This window comes from Branchiostoma lanceolatum, chromosome 2 (genome assembly GCF_035083965.1).
Source record: "Branchiostoma lanceolatum isolate klBraLanc5 chromosome 2, klBraLanc5.hap2, whole genome shotgun sequence".
NCBI lineage: Eukaryota > Metazoa > Chordata > Leptocardii > Amphioxiformes > Branchiostomatidae > Branchiostoma > Branchiostoma lanceolatum.
This window is the reverse complement of record NC_089723.1, coordinates 34,092,757-34,113,931: the sequence shown is the minus strand read 5'-3', so window position 1 is coordinate 34,113,931 and position 21,175 is coordinate 34,092,757. Positions and strand designations below refer to the sequence as shown.

Below are 21,175 nucleotides of genomic sequence, written 5' to 3'. Positions count from 1 at the left end.
AGCCAAGGAGGTTCACTGACTGAATTGAACCTCATCAGAACAAAGCCCCGTTTGACTCCCTTAAGTTGTTAATTTACCCGTGGAGACCCGGGTGAGACTCCTACCACGTTGTACACCCCCGCGTCTCGAGTGGGCGTGTCAAGCGCGATTCTGAGGCTCATTATGCTAATGAGTTGAGAACGCCCCCACCTCATGGGAAAGAATATGTAATAAATGGTACTGATCCGCGTTATTCTTCCATATCCAAAGTGGCCAGACCCGAGTGACGAAGTCCGCGGCGGTAGCGTCTCCGCCTTCAGTTTGTTGTCGAAGCTGGTCCCCAGAAGATGCCGCGGTTCTGTCTGCTCCTCTCCGTCCTCTGCCTACTTGTTGCTGTTTGCGTTTCCTTTGCGGTAAGTTTTACGAATCCTTATGGCGCGGTCACATTCGTCGTGGGTCGTCGCACGATTTTGTTGTAAGAATTTGCGAGCAGGTTGTGCCAGAACTAGCCACTGGTAAGGATCTAAGTAAGCCTTTTCCATAAAAAGGATATCTGCCTTTTGTAGGACAAATACACGATTGTCTCAAGAATGCCCTTAGCTTAGGATCGTACGACGATCGTACGACGTATGTGACCGGGCCCATAGAAGATACCAGCGGTATTCGTAGAGACTTCGTTGATTTTCAGTAAGTGCGCTGTATTGAAACGGCTATTTAATGCCTAGGCACCTTATATTTACACCAAAAGATCTGCCGCACCTGTGTGATCGTGAACGACTATCTAGAAGCCCAAATTCCTGTGTCCTATACACAATAAGTGCTTGAAGGTGAAAATAATGCTGGGGAAGCAATGCCATGGGGTACCTGTTGCGTCCGTATACAAAGTATTAATATTTAATGGTAGAAAAATCAATCGCAATATGATATTAAAGCAGGCGTTATCCATGATGAGTTTTACCGTTTTCGACTTGAGCGGTCTATGTACTTTGGCACGTTTCTCCATCAAATGTGATTTTCAGCTCAGTGCACAGGCAAATAGTGTTACATCATCTTCAACAACAACAACAGTAAATATATTCTTAAGAATTTGTAACATTTTGCTAGCATGCTACAGACGGGATAAAACATGAACAGGCAAACATTGTATCTGCGTTGTTTACGTGTGTATGGGAGTAATTCATTGTGGCTTTAGATGTCAAAGCAAATGCACTGTGCAACAAATCAGAACAGCGTAAAAAGAGCGATAGCATTCTTTTGTTTTGGTCTGTGTTAAATTTTACATAGCGTATCAAAGTATGAATACGAACATGCTCGTTGAATATATGCAGACCATGGCAGGCCATGACCTTTAACTTTAGGACGCTCTTCAGGCCTGACATGTACATTTCGTCTTATGTACGTATAAAAGAGAAATCGTATTGAACAAGACATTTCTTTCCATTCAAAGTGTACCTTAACAGAACTATCAACGAAAAACCGTTTCCATTTCAACCGAGTTTCGCCCGATGAACGCAGGCAACCCTTTTTAGTTGTTGATAAGGTTTCCATTTCTGAAGGGATTGTTGTCCATGTATAGCCCAAGTGTCACCCTAGTTAGTTCCGGACATTCCCTTCACTAACCAAAGCCTGGAACTAACTAGGATGACACTCAGGCTAGTCAATGTACGCCGTAGCAAAAAAGTATTATTTCCGAAATAGGTAAAATTTAGTTATCACGTACCCATACTACAAAGGCTTTTCTGGGTGAACTGTTTTTTCGATCACTTAACAGCGTCATTTGATTCCCATAAGCCGAAAAATATATGAAGATTAGGCCCTCAATTGAAAACCTTAACGGAGCATTTAATTGGATGTATCAGAACCGAAAGACAAAGTACTTTCAGAATTGGCTCATTTAGTGGTAGTTAGGGGTAATCAATAGATGCCGATTTCTCATTGTCTTCCTCAATCACTTGCAGTGCAGCTACTCTTTGCCAGGCCAATGCTGTTGTTATCTAAACCCCCATGCCACTAGAATGCGATTGTCCTGCGACCTCACGGCAACCTGAATTTAATTTGTGTAACCCTTGAATTAAGCTTCATAATTGGAATGTCATGCAAAATGTAAAAGTATGGCTGAAAAGACAATAAAACACACAAAGCGTAAAGAGATATGCATTTGAGCTATGAAATTCGTTGAGCGCTCTGTCAGGTCTCCATTCTATATATAGGGAAATGTTTTTTTCAGCACTTGTACAAACCCTCATAGGTTAGGAATTATGACCGTATCCAAGGCAATTACATTCTTATGATGTCTCACCTCATTGTGCAAACCTACATGTTAATGCATTCAAAAACGCTACTTTGAAAGCAAATGACTATAGCGAGTATGCTTTCCATAACCAAAGGTGGCATAAAGTAATATATGATGATAGAAATGTATCATCTTTCTTATCAGAGCTAACTCATGCCCGAAGGCTACTTGCAAGGAAACACACAGATACGATAACATGAAAAGGTAAACAGTTCTAGTCAATAGATCTATCTGATGTTCTACGCACATTGCTCAATCTTTTAAGGTGGTGACTGATAAATAGTCCCATGTTTTAAAGATAAGATAGTTTTGTGATTCTAGTAGAAATGTTGGTGAAAGCTCGGGGAAATTGTGGTAAATTTAAAAAAGCTGGTTTCTTTCGGCCTCATAATGACGGCATTTATTAGCGATGAAACACATTTCGTTTTCCACTTCATCACCACCCTATGATAAACGTTAACAGGGCGACACAAACATCTGGTTACCATCATTTACTTGATTCCAACAAACTAGTTGCGGGCCAGCAGACACCAAATTAGCCTGAGATGTGGTATTTTTGTTGACGATACAATATTTGGACCATCACATCACCACTAACTTTACCACCGCCAACATAAGACCAGTTCACCAAACTGTAGCGGCCACATTTCTCTTCATCCGTCATCAAATTTTAGCTTTTCTAAAGGTCAAATTAAGAAAATAAACCTTTATTCAGTCAAAAGAACGGATTCCTATGTGTTTTTCCATCATTGAAAGATACACCGAATAAAACAGCCATTATATATAGTTTTTCATCCATTGTGCCCGAGGGACAACACACTGCCAGTCTTTGGAGCCATGAAATTATCATTATCCCTAGTCTTCACGGGATGAAGTATTGAAGCATTTCTCATCGCATGCCCATCAAACCGTTTGTGGTCCTCATTGTCCACGCGTCGTACGTAGAATAAAAGTATATATTGTTACAGCTTCTTCCCATTGTGAGTTAGTTTAGATGGTTCTAGCCCACTAATTTGCGATTATATGATCTAGCGCAATCACTGATTTTTGATAATATTTTCAGATTTTCCATGCTTTATTATGCTGCCTTGACATATATCTAGCTTTCCTCAATGTACTAGTACTTTAGTCGCCCAAAATGGAACGGAGAGCGCCTTGCGCTCGCAGGTTGATGTCGAAAATCGATAAAAACAAGTGTAGTGCCAAAGATGTCAAGACATTGGACTTGACAATCAGGCCTCTTCTTATCATAGATTCTGTCGTGAACGACGTGATTTGCCAGGCTAATCTGATTGGCATGAAACCAAGCCTGTAACGGGGATACTTAAAGTATTTTTCACTGCGAGACACCCCGATGGTTTACTGTGTGATAATGTCCACCATTAGTCCAACAAAAACAAACCTATCGGCACAACTAACACGCTTTCCAAATCGATCGCTGACTAATCATCCATGTAGAAGGCCGCTGCTGCTACACGTAGAACCCTGCAGCACGTTTTTCTTGGCACCGGACACATGTTGGTGATGATGAGCCGTCAGCGGACTAATGGAGTATATGATCGATGGCTCTGCAGGCTTCCGCGGGCGTTCTAACGGCTTGTTCGTGCGGTTTGTCTCGTGACAGGTGGTCGTGCATGATCACCAGATGCGGCATCTTCGTTCCCTACCCCCGACAAATTTCCCAATTTGGCAACTATCCAGCTGACAAAGTCATTTAAGTTTTCTGTAAGACATCGGTCTGTGACAAAATCTCCTGTTTGTTTGACAGTCATTCTTTGGTTGAAGGCAAAAAAGGGTAAAAGATTGAATTTACCTATGAAGTTCTATGGCATTCGGACTCAGAATGCAAGAGACGCCAACGTTTCGACGCAACATCATATAAAGTGATTGAACACATTGTGCCAAAGCAAAGTAATAGGCAAGCCAAAGTTAGTGAGTTACTATAATGCCTGTCAGGCTTTGACATTCCCTTTAGGCTAGCTACATTGACGCACTACAAGGGCAAGGTTTCATTTTGTAATGGACAAGCAAGCACCTTACTGAGATCTGTCAAATGATGATCCACTAGTAGCATGACATTCTTCTTAATTGATCTTATTGTAGTGATTTACTTCATTTGTCATCCATGAATAGTTTCATCGCGTTTGTAAGCTACTGGATAACAACATTTCTTGAACACAACCAAGTGGTTCATTCACATCGACGTTTCTGTGACAGTCTGTCACCTTTTTCATGTAAATCCTGACTGGTTCAAACTTTGCACTGCAGTTATAGGTGTCGCTGCTTACAGATGCGGTCCCAAACATAATCAGCGACACCTATAGCTGTAATGCAAAGTGAACCAGTTAGAATTGCACTGAAGAAGGTGACAAGACTGTCACCAAAACGTCGGTGTGAATAAAACATTTGGTTGTGTACAAAGAATTTTGTCATCCAATCTATTTGTCATAAAGTAACTTTTATCAATGTTTTGATTCTTGCCTATATTTCTACAGGCCGCCAGATCGCTGTGTCTCGAGGGAAACGAAGAATGCAAGGTGAAGTGCTCCACTCTATCTATCAGATACTTCTTCTCGCTACGCTCTCACTCCTGAAAGCATTCATTATCATCTCCCAGACGACGTAATAACACAGCAATAATCGACAATAATGACAATTCGATTGAGATAGGCAGTTTTTCCAAATAAATAAACCTGCCACGATCAAACAAAATGTATATCAACAAGCCCCAGGTAAAAGATCTTCTGATTTTCTGGAATGGAATCATGAAATATTAGGTTTGAGACTAATGGATTGAAGCTGCCACAGGCAAATGTTGTTCTAAACGTCATCAGACCACAGTAGCAATTAGAAAACTGTACCAGATACATGTAAAACAAGAGTCTTAGGACCCAAAATCTCCATGAAACGTTGTTTTTCTATTAAACCAGTTCCCCCCATTCTATATCGCTCAATGGTATGACCCACACTGAAAGGGGAGAAGTCTGACCTACTTTCGCTATAAATAGCTACTGACAGGTGGCGTGCCACATGACAACACTGCAGATATAGATTTTCCTCATTACTTATGCAAATGAAGTCCAATTTGCATAATTTGCAGTTCATTGTATACATCTCTGCTTAAGCTACCTGCATAGTAAATAACATGAAAATCTGTCGCTCCTTTCTTCTGTTATTCTCCTTTGAAGATTTTGACAAATACGCCATTGCAGTTCCAGTGACACATACCAGGGGGCCCAAAATCGACCTTGACCTTTCTCCTCCCGACACCTACCCACATACCAAATATCATTACAATTCATCCATACGTTCTATAGTTATGCTGATTTTAAGCATCCGGTGACACATACATACACACACGGTGACACAAACATACACACACGCGCACACACACGCAAACACACTAACTTTGCATGATTTGCACTTCAGTGTGTACATCTCTGTCCAACCTACCTGCGTACCAAATAACATGGAAATCTGTTGTTCCTTTCTTCAGTTATACCCCTTTAGAACATTTTTACAAATAGGCCATTGTAGTTCCAGGGACACAAACCAGGGGGCCCAAAATCGACCTTGACCATTCTCCTCCCAGCGCATACCCACATACCAAATATCATTACAATCCATCTACACGTTCTACAGTTATGCTGACTTTAAGCATCCAGCGACACACATGCAAACGATTTACCTCCTTACTTATGCAAATTTGGTCTCATTTGCATAGTTTGCACTTAAGTGTGTACATCTTGGTCTTACCTACCTGTGTACCAAATAACATGACGATCTGTCGATCCTCTCTTCAGTTCTTCTACATTGAAGATTTTTAAAAATACGCCATTGCAGTTCCAATCACAAATGCCAGGGGGCCCAAAATCGACCTTGACCTTCCTCCTCTTAACACCCACCCACATACCAAAAATCATTACAATCCATGTACAGGTTCTACAGTTATGGTGACTTTAAGCATCCGGTGACACATACATACACACAAACACCAAACGCAAGCAAAACAGTATATCCATGAAAAAGCCTTTTTTCATGGAGATAAAAACGGCTATGCAGTCTGTTCAAACTTAATTCTTTTCAATCACTGACGCATTCTAGGTAGCCCAAATCCCGAAATCTTACAATAAAACCAACTTTACTATTCTTTAAAGAAGACACAATACAATACAATACCATCTGTAAATATAGAGTGTTCCCGTGTCATTTGCCAGTGTCACATCTACAATAATATTCAAACATGCATGGTTGTCACCATAAACAGATTTTGATTGCATCCAGCTTGTATAATGCCAAGCGCTGGGCATTTAATGCGCTCACAGATGTTCCTTTCCGTATTCAATTAATGGTCGTCTAGCACAATGGCCCAATCTACACACAAGTTTTCGGAGTCGACTCGTAGCTGTGTGTGAGGAGTTGCTAAAGTGGAGTTTTCCTACGGTAAAACGCGATATGAATGGCCTAGAGTTCTCCTTGTACAGTCCTAATTCGACTAGAAGTAGACTCAAAAACGCTTGTGTAAATCTAGCCAATTGTTGTCCAGATTAGAACTGAACCCAGCTGGATGAATGGATGATTGGTTTATTATGACCATTATGATCAGCTATGAAAGGTATATCGCACAGGTTGAATTGCACACGTTGTGCGTAGGACACCATCATTGGTTGGCATAGCCAAAGAAAATTATTATTCAACTTCAACAAAGAAAAAGCATTGAAGGAACAACAACAGTTCTCAACCGCCCGTACACAACTCTGACTCGTGAAAACACATTTGAAAATTACAAAAGACAGTATCGTCATCTCAACAATGTTTAGGACCAACATTACAAACTAGTTCGTCCGATAATCTCACTCTAAGTTTTAGATGAATCCCAGTCTTTTTCATGGAGCTTTTTTAACGTATTCGTGAGTTGAAAGGCGAAAGTTGATTCATCTGGCAATTTGTTCGGCTGACAAGTAACTAGTCAGGGCTCGCTATGGGAAAAATAAACAAATGACAATGCAATGACAAAGTAATTACTAAGTTAAAAATACTTTCAAATTTACATCATGTTATGTATTCATACGATTCATCGTAATTTAAGTACCCTGAGTTGTGAAGATTCTCGGGAATTAACGATGGAAGTAGGCTTATAGCTAAGTTAAGTTTATAGCCGAAGGGCAAAAAGTTATTGCCACTCTAACGTTATCTGTAACCTGCGATACTTTACGTTTTCGGCCCATGTAGAGCATCTGATAAGATAGAAAAGCATTCCAAAAGGGCAAGGCAATGGTCACGAACGTCCATGACCCAAATAAGTTACGCCTCAATCTTTCGAAATACTTTGAAGATGACTTTTTATAACAAGGTATCTTGTTTGTGTCTACAGTTGCGGGAGCGAAGAGTATGGCCTCCGCCCAACGAAAACATGGCGCCGCTGCAGTGGCCCCCCAAGTGGAACCCGGAGCCCATGCAGTGGCCTCCGAAGGCTAAGGTATGTAGATACATGTATCTTCATTTATTACCCCATACAATCGCATGCGTATCCGAAAAAATCCGTAAATATATGATCACAAAGTTCCCCATGCGATTGCGCTTTCGATAAGGCCTGTAAATATGTTCACATCGTTTTCCGTAGGATTGCATGTCCGTCAAAGTTTGTAAAAATCTTCACATCTTTTCCCATACGTTTGCGTATCCAAAAAGACCTGTAAAGACGTTCACATCTTTCTCCGTCCGATTGTGTATCAGAAAAGGACTGTGAATATGTTCACATCGTTTTCCGTACAATTGCGTGTCCGTCAAGGTTTGTAAATACCTTCACACCTTTTGCCATCCGATTGCATGTCCGTTAAGCTTCGTAAATATATTCACATCTTTTCCCGTACGATTGCGTATCCGATACGGACTGTAAATATGTCCACATAGTTTCGAGTGCGATTTTGTATCCGTTAAGTATTCCCGTATGATTGAGTGTCTTTCGCTAGAAATCGACATTATCAAATATGTGAAATAGTGTCCACCGTCCACAGATTCTACTCAAACCTGAGATTTAGAATATTTACTGTAAAGATCCATAAATATCTTAACATCTTTTCCCATACCGGTGTGAGTTGTTGCCTATCACTGATATTTCTACATAATGTTAAGAATTAGAATTTTCACTGAAAATACCCGTAAAGGTCCGTAAATATATTCACATCTTTTCCCGTACGATCGCGTATCTTTGGCTAGAACTTGACAAAGAGCCTAAATTGCATGGAAAATATGTGAATATATAACGAATCTTTACGGACAATTGAAATCGAATGGATGCAGAACAGAGTGGCATTAAAAGATTCTTCTCAAATAAAAAAATTCTAACCTTCACTGCAATGTAAAACACAAGGCTCTCGCAGGTAAAACTAACTACCATTACTTGCGTGCTGTCGCAGTTGGTTAAATTTAAATGACATGACGTAAAAGATTATATTGTGTTGTACGTCGTAAATTCACAGATTTCATATCTAGGACTTTTTGAGACCCATTGCAATTCTTTTTTGCCACAGGCACCATAATTTTGAAGTAATATTTGAGGCTTTGGCAGCCCACGCAAACATTAAAAGTAATGTTTATATCCTTTTTCTTCATCGCGGGTAATTTTTATTGGCACAGTGACACCATTACCTGGCACCGTCTTTCCTTTAAAGCTTAGTGTTGCCATCAACCACCGATCGTTGACGTCTCACTTAGGCACATCATTGTCGCAGATGTCGACATGATACGGATAGAAATAACATTCTACTGCTGTGTAATCTAAAGCACACACCCCCACCCTCTCAGTGGACCCGCGACACGCTGTCGACGTCGCTGCGGACAATCGACTTGACAAAGCACTCAACGAAGTTCATCGACGAATCTTTTGAAGCTTTGTGTGTTTTGTGGTCTTTTTGGTCATACTTTTCAGATTTGAATGATATTCCCATTATAAAGTCATGGGTAACACAAATCCAGTTTAGAACGCAGCGACGCCGCCAGCGTGCCGCGGGTCCAGTGAGAGGGGGGCTTTAGGCGTTTTACGATACGCTGGGGAGAATGGACCTTCAGACGCGTTTCGGTCGCACCGCAAAGCCGAATTTATGACTACTACGGCTTCTGAGAGTCCTAATCAGGCATGTAAACTGTCCCTTGGCTCTTTGAAGTAACTTAAACACTTATAACAAGAATAAGCACACAGAATTTGACGTACTACACTGCCTATAGACATATTGCTGCGTATGGAAGGCCATGTTGATATCATTATATGGATGACATCCGTGCGCGCATCAATTTTCGTCGTTTCCAGATAATTAAAAAAAATTCGAACATACCTAAATCTTACAAATAAGCTGCAAAATGATAAAATATTTGTCGTAAATAAAAAAAGATATTGTAAAATGGACAATGATCTCGTAGAATGCCAAAGTTGATTCCAAAATCAAAGAAGATGTCAAAGAACAGAAATGGCGAATCTATTGTTTGGTATACGATGCCCTGTGTGCTTCATTTTTTCAACCTTCCTGACGACTTAGTTTTCACGATGAAGTGTTTTCGTACGCTCGCATCAGTTTTTGGGTTTTCCAAAGGATGTCATCCATATAATATAATCAATATGGTCTAGATAGGAAAAAAGATGAAACTGGCTTTCAAAAATGTTTTGGGGGTGTAAAAAATAGGCCCAATATCTAACGAATTGGTCTTAGCTCGATTCTGACAGCACGAAGGACAGTGCGCCAGAGTGTATCAGGTAGGGAAATGCCAGAAGGCAATTGAAAGTCGGGATTTCCTCTCAATACATGAACGTCTAGATAAAAAGTGACGGTGTGGAAAGGTTAACCTTTTCATTAAAGCGTCTCGGAGCGTGTGAGGTTACGCAGTGTTGAAAACAAACAGAACGATGCGCTTTCTTTACTTCACAAAGCAACATTGAGATGTTTTGCGGAGTTAAAGTTTCCTTCAAACAGATAATTAAGATAACTATTTGACCATGTTATTCTTATCTAGTAACCGACTTCTGGGTGCAAAGAAAGTGTTTTTTAGGTTTCAAACTAAAAACCAAAGATGTGCATGTTTTCAAGACTAACGTTCACTGCGCTCTTCTTCGTTTCATGTTATTCTAAGAGTTGCGGCAGTAATGAAGAATGGCACTGATTGCTGATAAAAATTTCATCCAAGAACAATTGTATGGAGCAAATACGAAACCACATTAAAAAGTTTTCTCTCACATGCTCTGAAAAATAATTTTCATTGATTCTATATATTTTTTAGTCCATCAAAATGTCCTTACCATACGTTTGAACGAACATTTTTGTTTGCAAAAGGTCCCAGCTGTTGCATTTATGGTGCATCCGTGTCACAAGGCCTTTGTCGTCTGTGGAAATGCACGTAAGAACAGAAGAAGTGCCTATACAATGGCTGAAGAGACTTTGAAATGGGCCTTTGTTTATGTATCCTGTAATCAAAGTACTTCAGACCACGACTATTTTCATCGTACTCAAGCGACAACTTTGCTTTGTCAACATTTTCAGGGGCAGGATTTAACCGAAGTTAAAGCCACCAGTCAGAATGAATGACACGTAAACAGATCTGCAATGAAGCCAACATGACGCCATTATCTTCTTCGTCGCAAAGGCGATGGCAGATTCGTGACCTGATAGCTTCCCTTGGCTCACGAACTGAACTGACGTGGAGTCATAATGTTTACATCTCTGTAAGACTGAGTAGAGAGGACTATTGAGTGAAAAGGAAATCAAAGCAAAATCTAAATAAACAACTTTTTAATAATTTCTGGTCTTTTTCGTTTTTGTTAATTTCTGTTTTTTCTGTTTATGCATTTTCCCACTGGCAACAGACATGCATACCGGCAGCAAGAAAGTGAAGTCTGAAGACAGGAAATGAGATTTTGATCACCTATTATGGGACCTTTCTAGAACCATTGACCTAACTTCCTGTCAGTGCGCCAGACGTGCCAAGCATCCGGAAATAAATGTGGAAGTACACAGAAAGACACACAAAACAACTACTTCCCTACAATTTATTCTAATCTCCTCGGCACATTCGAGGAGGTTAAAACAAGCCGGAGAGCGCACTTTCATTATGCCCCGGCTACCTCGTCTAGATTTTTAGCAGGCCTTTTTATTAACCTGTCAAAACCAGCTGCGCAGCAGGGCATTATGATAGGGAATCTGAAATACCGAAGCACAAATCTGTTCGCCCACCGCCTGACCCGAGGAGGCACGCTCAGTGGTATGCACCAACCGTTAATCAGGATTTGAAATCACTTTATATGATAAAAACACCGGTGTCCCCGCGGGGTTCGTGGTAAATGTTGAGTCCCGGGGGACGAGCTAGCTGTTAGAAACACTGGCCCTGAGCGGCTGATATGTTAAAACAGATAGGCGGGCCGCCGCCGCGAGGTCGTGATGTTACTACCGGTGGATTTAACGGACGAATTTCTCCACTGAGGGGCGATGTGAGTGGAGGACATTACCGGCTGCTAATTGCCGTTAAGAAAGATCAATGGTTATTGTGGACCACCTGCGACTCTTCGCGAGAATTCGCAAGGCCATTGACGTGTAACAGGCGAGACTATAATTCCAGACAGACAGTGTAATGCTGGAAAATTCTAAGAAATTGTTTTTTGGAAGACAATAACATTTTCTGATACTGATGATGTCTCATCATGATGCATATACTAATAACTAAAGGGAAACATATTCTGTTCTAATATGATAAACAGTTTGCCCAAATTCTGACCAAGATTCTGCGGGTTTCTGTTTTCAAAATTTTCCAGAATGAAGAACAGCCCAAGTATCTGGATACTCCTAATTGTTACCTAGATATTGAAAACATTTTGTAACATCATACTTGTAGATATCAATTGATTTGGTCAATCAACGTAGAAAAGAAATGTTTCCAGAATTAGTCTGTCATTCCGACGTTATGGTGTTGCCTGTTGTGTATGATTTGGCCGCCTATCCCTGTACGTTGTTACACCTTTAGCTCTAAACGGTGTTATTTATACCCTTTTCCCAGAAATAGCCAATACCATGAGTGATTTTCATTGGCAAGTTATTGCCCAAATGCTAATAGCGACATGAAATAGTGCATAAAAAGCGTATACAGACAGTGCAAGATGACAATGGTGACAAGTGCAACAAGTGAATATTCTAAGAACTGCTACAGAATACTGTCTAAGCCTTTCGGGCGTAACTGATTGAAGAAGAACAGTGGACGACGAAGTGTCCGACTTTTTTTAAATGAGTGGGTTTTGTGAAGTAGACAAAGTTGTGGTTTTCTTTTCGTTTGGAAATTGTGATGAGTTTTGGCGGCTCGGCGTTGCTTGAGTCTCAGATTTTCTCTATCACCCCATCTCCGTGAGGGGTTCCTGTAGCTCAACTAGTAGTGGTGTCGCAGTTGGGCTCCTGGTTCCAATTAATTGCAAACTAGGAGACCCCGGTTCAATTATGGGAAGATCTTCTCGGTTGGTGCTGCACTCGTCTTTCGGAAGGGACGTAAAATGGGGTCCCCAACGTTCGGGAGATGCCTCGAGTACATTAAAGGGGAATGGCTAGCGACCACTCCCTGTAAAAATATACCCTGCTACTGAAACAGTCAGGAAACTTGCTCCTATATGCCACAACGCCCTACACGAGTCTGAACGAGTCTGCGTACAGCCAGCAAAATGTCCTGTGGATCCAGCATGCTTGTAAGATGTTGCTATCACGATTCAGTTGTTCCAAACTGCATCCAGCGACTTGTACATAATCATGGTTGACGCATATTAACCCATTGGACGTCCATCGCACGAAGTCTGGCGCCATGGCAAAGATTATTTTGGAACCTCAACCGCGTAATGTTGCCAACAGGGAGTCGGGGGCTATTCATCCGTTGACTGTGTTAATTGATTAGGATTCATTCATGATCGATGGGTTAATAGGGAACTTGAAAAAAAAAGTTATGTGACGTAGATGCCTTGATTGTTACTTCAAAGTCTATCATGTCAAAGTTAAATTGTGGCGTTTCATCGTAGTTTTGTCGAGCATTGGACAAAATATAGAATATCCCAACTACTACTCAGTGCTACAGTCAAATCTGTACAATTGACCACCTCTAGATAAAGACCACCTGGCCAATGTGACCACTTTTTCGGGGGTCCATTTGATGAATTTATCCATTGAAACAAGCATTAAGGATCCTATTCATTGGTCCATTGAGTTGTCTTCTTAGGCAGGTCTGACTGTATATGCAGCATTTGCGTTCTCTAGGATGAAAATTTTGGCGCTGAAGTTAATAATTTGGTATCTAGGTTGATTATGGTGAAGGCTTTGTTTTTTTGTTTGTTTTGTATGTCCATCAGCTACATCATGATGAAAAATGCTGGGTTGATCAGAGAGGACCATATTTCATAAAACTGTTCATCAATGATAAACATTACGGCTTCTACAAACAATGTCGCAACCAAGAAAGTAAACTTGTGCCCGGTGGGAACGAATTCAGTAGTCTGAATGACTTCACTTAAACCCCCTGTCACACATTCAGGCCCTTTCCCACGACTTTGCCCCCGGCCACTCCAAAACCAAGGTCGGCGCTGGGTTTGGAGTAGCCTGGAACCCATTCGATTCAAGCTTCGGTTCGCTCCTTTGACTGAATCTAAACAGAATATGACTTTCCCGGCTTTAATTGTTTTAACATCTATATCCGGCAGGCGCAGACCACTTTTAAAGACTAGAAAAGGTAACCTAGCCGACCAACTCCTAACCGTAGTCTGGAGAGGGTCAAGTGGCAATTGCAATGGTCGGCTGTGTGTGACAGGGGATTTATCAAGTACTGCCCGTTGCAAATTAGTGCACTTTCAAACTTGTACTTGGCGACCACAGTTTACCAGCGCGAACCGTAAACTATAAAGACATCGACACCAAAAAGTGAAACACTGACTGACTTTGATAGACATATATGCCCCCCTCCCCCCTCGTCAATTCCCATCGATTGAACTATTATCACTGTTTCAAAGATAAAGACTGGAGCCAGGATGTCTCGTTGTCATTAAAACCGTGAGATTTTATCTTGATTGCGGTCTCGTCTGGATTGCTTGCCAGCGACCCGTGACTGAAACATATCCTTTAGCCACAGAACCTGGATCAATTGTTTTTAATTTCTGCCTTGTTCTGTGAAGTTGAGAGGTTTTAAGACCGTTAAGGACCCCTGGGGGTCACTACCAACGGTGTTCTAACAGTTCGCCTGATTACTTTTGGAGAGTAATTTTGCACATTGGTCTGATTGTTTTCCTTTTTTAACAATTTCACTTTTCTGAAATAATTTTGCTTTTTTTTATTGTGAACGGTTTGTTTGCTACTGACTCATACCGACGCAAAGATGTATGCACTATTCACGTGGAGGAAAGGGGTTGAAGATATCTAAGGATATAGTAGAAGATGGAAAACTACTAGTCTGTATAACGCAAACTCCAGCTGTCCGGGTGTTTCTGTCCCTCTGTCTTGGGCGGCTGTGAGGTTACAGGGCGGCGAGCCGTCACGGGAGCTTGATTGAATTCAGACCAGAAAACTGCTATAACTTTCATGATATGTATTTTTTTTCAAACACAAGAAAACTGAGCAGAGGTGTTCAAGTCACAAGGAAATTGTGAACGTGTTGATGAAGTTTAGACATCCAGGTCATAACATACGCAAGGTAACCGCTACTCAGGCAGATGGCGACACTCTGTCGTGTGGCGTAACGGCAGGATATTTCGCGGTGGATGGATAACAACCCACTGCCCATACGGCCTAAAAATGCTATGTGACTACCTTTACATCATCAAGCTTACTGTTAACATTAGTTATGAAAACTTCAGTGCAACACCACATTGTTCTTGTCTGTCCAGCAAAAAAAAAGAAATAGTTCATGTCCGCATGAAATACGCCAAAAATAATTACTCAAGCAACTGGATAAGATTTTGAAACAGTCAGACGTTTCAGACAGCATCCACTGTCTTTCGTCAATGACTAACGATAGGACTGAGAACACCAGGTTTTATACCAAAACTCTGAATAGATATGTTAATGAGGTTAAGACAATTTAGGATGTCTTGAAGTAGTCTTAAAAAATGTTAATTCAAGACAAAGTTTTATGCCAATAGTTCAATTAGCTACTGTTGTTCAGTCCAGTAAAACAGTAACTAAATGTTTCTTGTCATTAAATACGTAAATAGAAGAAATGGATGCAGCGTACTACATGTAACTAGAGAGCTGACAGAATTAACATGTTTCGAAGTTTTCCTTTGGCTCAGATACTATAGAAATAACAAATTCTTATTGTTATTTGGGACTATTGTTGTCCTCATCAGGTACTTTTTCCTTAGCAAAAAAACAGTTGTCCTTAAAAGCACGCAAAGCCCTTTTTAGCCTCAAACCGCTCGTTCGCTCACCTCTGTCCCCAAAGGCTCTGTTAAGAATATTTGATGTGTGTGTTAAATCTATTATGTTATATGGCAGTGAAGTTTGGGGCAAGGACCATTTGAATGACAGGTGTCCGATTGAAACTATACAGAACCGTTTCTGTAAAAATATAAATTAACAAACATTTCATGTGTTCCGCTACTCCAGAGGACCGAAGAGGAGTCGGAGTTGGAAAATGAGGTGGCGGCAAAGTTTGAGCGTCTCTGGCCGACGATACGAAGATACATGGAACGGCATTATGTAAGTCCACCACGCTTGTTTGAGTACCAATATTATAGGCATGAACGGAAAAAAAGATGGAGACGTGACATTCATTGACATTCGTCGAATCTTAAGGACGAAAAAATTATCTGTATTCTCTAATTCGGAAGAAGTAGACGTTTGTTTGTTTGTTTGTTTGTTGCTTGCTTGCTTGCTTGCTTGCTTGCTTGCTTGCTTGCTTGCTTGCTTGCTTGCTTGCTTGCTTGCTTGCTTGCTTGCTTGCTTGCTTGCTTGCTTGCTTGCTTGCTTGCTTGCTTGCTTGCTTGCTTGCTTGCTTGCTTGCTTGGCAGAGGGTCTTAAAAACTATATGAAATTGGACGGAACTGTTTTAATGTGGCCTATGACATGTCGACAAGATGTGGTTGTCCGACTGAAAAAAAGTTTGTACAGATATCGATGTAAAAGTTTTTTCGTGAAGAAAACTTTGACTTATAAAACTTTTATTTTGTTCTACAGATGAAACCTGAGCAAGAATGACATCCGGTGATCCACGGCCACGGTCTGTTTCTTAACCAGGAAAGTTTCCAACACCAGCTGAGAGATTAGAGTTTTACAGTGGACTGGCATAGCGTGATGGATACGCCCTTTATCTCCTCTGTACTCACAAAAAGCGAACGGCTGTACTTTAGAGACCATTAAGTAGATAAAGCTCTGTGGCATACCGACACACTTACTGTAAATTGGCTGTTAAAGTAGCATCCGGCTCAGCGTGATGATAATACTGTTGGGTTGAATCACCTGTGGAATTCTTGGGATAGCGAAACTTTCCGAAACAAAGTGAAACTAATCATACGAGAGTCCCAATTGTCTTATGTATGTCATATTCTTCCCCAACAGGGAAACCACAACTGGCAAACTCTCTGTCCATCGAAATTCCTTACGACATACGCTGTACACTATGATGATATGAAATGTACGTTATGCTCTATGGACAGAATAAATAGCGATTGGGGACTGGTGACTTGAGCTTACCCTGTGCCAGAGTACAATGATTACTGATCTTATATTCTTCAGTGGGACGTTCGGAAAGACAGAAACTTCAGATCTATCTCTTATATACTAGTTGTTCGTGAAGTATATATGACAGCTGCGTCTTTTCAAATAGGACAGATAGCGAATGACCCAGTCAACCTGTGAATAAAAAGAAGATGTGTATCAAACTTTCTGAGAATTTTCTCTTATCATAGAGCGTTGTGACCTTGAACGTTATGACCTAGAACGTCTGGGTGTGGATATTAGCCCTCCGTCGTATCACACCTGTTCCTCCGCTGCGGGGTTTTACTCAAAGCCCCATGCGACAATAGACTTCCGAACTTCTCCAGGCAATGGTTGGGAGTTAGTCGTGAGTAAGGTCGTCTGTGGTTGGGAGTTAGTCGGCGAGGTCGCCTATATACTAGCCTTTAAAAAGTCGTCTGCGCCATCCGACTATAAAGTTTTAAAAATCAAAGTCGGGAAAGTCGTTTTGTTCCAGTAGATGTGATCAGAGGAGCAAACTGGACCTAGAGTAGGCTGGTAGGCTACTCCCAACCCAGCGGCAACCTTTGTTGTGGTCGGGAGCAAAGTCGGGGGACGGTCCAAATGTTTGACAGGAGTTTGAGGTGTGACGGTGAAAACAAAACATTGCCCTTTCTTGGGGATTCAAGAGACGCGAGGGTTTCTTTGGGTGAAAATCGTCAGCTCTGCCAGAATACAAGAGCAGGCAGCACAATAACATGAACAGAATTCTCTTGACATCCATATTAAACAATATATACACCGCTCATCCATACTTAACTATGATGGATGTTGCAGAGGCAAAAGAATTTCATCTTCCACCTGCTAGAAAAGTTTGAAGCTGATAGAAAAACTCCTTATTGCATGCAGCAATGACCGTCCACTTTCCCTTAAAAGCCTCATATCAAGATCTCTATTCCTGATGATGTACACAGTTAAAGGCAGGAAGCTAGAGCAAAATAAATCCCTCTGTTTGATTATTCTTCAATCAAGGGTATTAAGATATGACCTCAGGTTTTAGCTGTTGACGCATTTTTTGCTTCTTTCCGTTTTACGTCACGAATCTTTTCTTTACATCATTCTGAGCAAACTTTCCCTTTCAACACTTAATACATACATGCACAAAAAAGGAGAGTGAATTGCGATTAAAGATTTCATCGGCATGTAGGCTTTTGAAATAACGTAAAGTACGTAGATCGTCAGAGGGAAAGCGTCTTCCCCGAAGGCTGCCCGCCTGGGGATACCTGGTAACGTAAAAGCACCTGCGTTCCTATAGCTGTGATAGAAATGGTGATCCTTGATTGTTGGCCATATGGGACTATGATTCACGGATCAGCCGCACAAAACAACTACCACATAAAGGTTTTAATACGTGTAAAATAGATGTCAGGATATCAGGGCTCTAGCCAGCGCCAGTTTTGCCGTAAATTTACGGAACTTTGCTGCGTGTTACGGAAAAAATTCAAGACCAATCCGTAAACCTTGACGGAAAAAAATCGGGAGAAAAGATATAGACAGGGCTTGAACTTTTGCAAAGATCTCCAGAAAAGAAGCGGAAGTTTGAAGCGAGGTCGATTCAGGCCATTTCTATCTTCCGCCGGCGGCAGGTGACAACCCCAAGGTGGCTTTATAGCTAGGTGACAAACGGAGGCGCGGAGGTTGCCAGTGGTTCGTGGGCCGAGAGAAAATCAGCATCGTGTGCCCCCCTCCCCACTACTAGTGCCGGGCCGGTCGCATCGGGCTGACGTTTTTTCGGCTGTTTCCCCCGGTTCACCGCTAGTTATAGCCACTTTCCGTATTTTTTTGGTAAACATTGTTAAAGTTTTACGCCGAGTTACACGCACTCTTCCCGCGAAAACTGGTGTTGATAGTTTTAGACCTCAGAATCAGATATCATCTACCAATAACAGCGTTCGTTCACGCCGCGTCACGGAAAATCGACCAATGACATACAAGTCTCGCGGTTCACGAGAGGCGCGAATCCGCGAGGTTTTATCAGAAATTGATATTTGGTGCGAAGATGGGGCTTGAATCGACGAATTTTGATCAAATCAAGTGGAAGTTACCGGAGAAATCGACCATGGAAAACACGGAAGGAAAATATTGAACGTCTTTAGGGCGTTCTGTCCAAAGTAGGGTGTCTCATTTCCTACTATATTTAGTACAGGGCGCAAACGGGACCGGTACGACGCGTCGACCGGTGTTGAAAATGTTTTATTTCTGCCGACTTGAATAATTTCACGTGTATATTTGTCAAATAAATAAGAAAGTTTTGTGGTGCTAAATTTCATTTATTTGCCGATTGTATACAACGAAGGCCCAATTAATTTTTCACCCAAACTTGCCCCTCAAAATGCTGGAGATAGCGTTTCAGAGGGTCTAGATTTAAAAATTTCCCGGGGGGGAATACCCCCGGACCCCCCTAGAATTGTCGCGCCTACGGCGCGACGCCTCGCGCCTTCGGCGCTCGATATGTTGGGTTTGTACAAAATTTTAGGGCTTACGGGATAAAATTTCAGGCTGGCTAGAGCCCTGCAGGATATACAGTATCAGTTTGATCTAATGGGCTCGGCGTACCTAAATGATACCCTGAGGCAGGTTTCTCTCTCAAGTTTACTGTGAAGGTTGAGGACATCATCGTAATGGATTTATGTTAGATTAACGTAGGGTTCCTCAGAACTAGCAGTATTCTTTCTGTAAGTGTAATGTGCTGTAGATATCATCACTCAAAGACCTAATATCCCTCACGGGTCTTATGGAGGTCCCTGGCGGTCGAGCATGCTAGAATCGTAGGCACGAACGATACACATCAGAAACCGAAGTTTGGGGTGATAGCCGAAAGTGGTTGGTACTTTAGGGGGTACCATAATCCCATGCTAACTGCCCTAGCCGGGAATGGAACAGATTTAGACTTTAGGTAAGATATCAAAGGTCGCAAGGCGGCCATTCATCTCGGTCAGGAGAAACTTTGCCTTGTCCAACAGTTGCGTAGTAACCGTTGAGATCAAAAGGCTTCGGGACGGCCACGTGAGGCCATGAACTTTGTGGGTCTTTGAGAGCGATTTTCCAATAGGTTCGGATCTTAACATCTTAATGTACGTTATATAACATAAACTGCTGTTAAAACTTTATCTACGTGTTAAAACAAGTTACTACGAATAGCTCGATTGTAAAGCAGAAAAACATCCATATATTCCCTTACGTTTAGTGCGATGGCTTTGCTAGATTTAGAATTTGCATTTTTCAATGTGATTTGTGTTCATTGATGATATGACTCCTGTTTGCTAGTAATGTAACCAACTTTCTATGCTTGTATAAATCGAGAAATGTCTTTTCTGATATCTGCTCTTCTATGACATATTGGGAAAAGTTGGGTCTAAGATACTTCGACGCCTCAGCTACAAATGCATACACTCTCGACAATACAGATGAATTTGATTGATATGACATTTACCGCTGATAACAGCTTCTGGGATGTAGAAAATGTTGATGTATTATCTTTATGTTATATAACATCTCCAAAAACCTATCAATTCGTTCATATCCAATGAATCATCAGTGGAAAGAGACTTCTGATGCAGTACATATAAACTGCAGGTCCCAGTTGTTCACACTTACTGTACGGGTGGGCTGTCTAACAGCTTTGTACATTAACGACGAGCTCGTGTGGGCCTGCGGGAAGACTAGTTTTATCGGTGAAAACAACATAAAACTATAGATAAAATTTAGAGAATTACAACCTCCGCCAAAACTGCAGTTTGCTATGTCTTAAAATGATAACGAAACTTCCAAACATTCCTGACTCTGAAAAATGACCTGAAAAATGGATATCGAAAACTTCTTTTTCCATTTGACTTTCTCTGTGTTTCTTTTGTCCATTTTTTACCGACATGAAAAATGGATGTATAGTTTGTGGCGTGTCTGTCTGACTGTGTGTTACAGGCTTTTGTAGTCAGCATAACTCAAGAACATCTAAAATGAATACGATCGATGATATCCAGAATGTGGTTAATCTTGGGAAGACAAAGGCCAATGTCGATTTTGGGCCCCTGGTATGTGACCTTAGTACTGCAGCAGAACTTTTGGTATGTGTACCTTTTGTCCTGGACGTGCTATGGTCTTGTTTTTTTTATGGTCGATTGCTTGTTATTTTTCCTTGACGGAAAACGGATTTTACTCTCCACGAATT

At 41.3% G+C, this 21,175-nt stretch overlaps 1 protein-coding gene across 1 annotated transcript; it reads left to right on the top strand.

The window, feature by feature from the left end:
* The first annotated feature begins 229 nt into the window (after positions 1-229).
* On the top strand, positions 230-17,158 carry LOC136426765 (uncharacterized). Its single transcript, XM_066415497.1, has 5 exons — positions 230-392; positions 4,768-4,809; positions 7,647-7,751; positions 15,880-15,972; positions 16,450-17,158. Exons 1-5 carry the CDS (start codon positions 327-329, stop codon positions 16,468-16,470), a joined length of 327 nt encoding a protein of 108 aa, XP_066271594.1. The 5' UTR covers positions 230-326; the 3' UTR covers positions 16,471-17,158.
* The last annotated feature ends 4,017 nt before the right edge of the window (positions 17,159-21,175 follow it).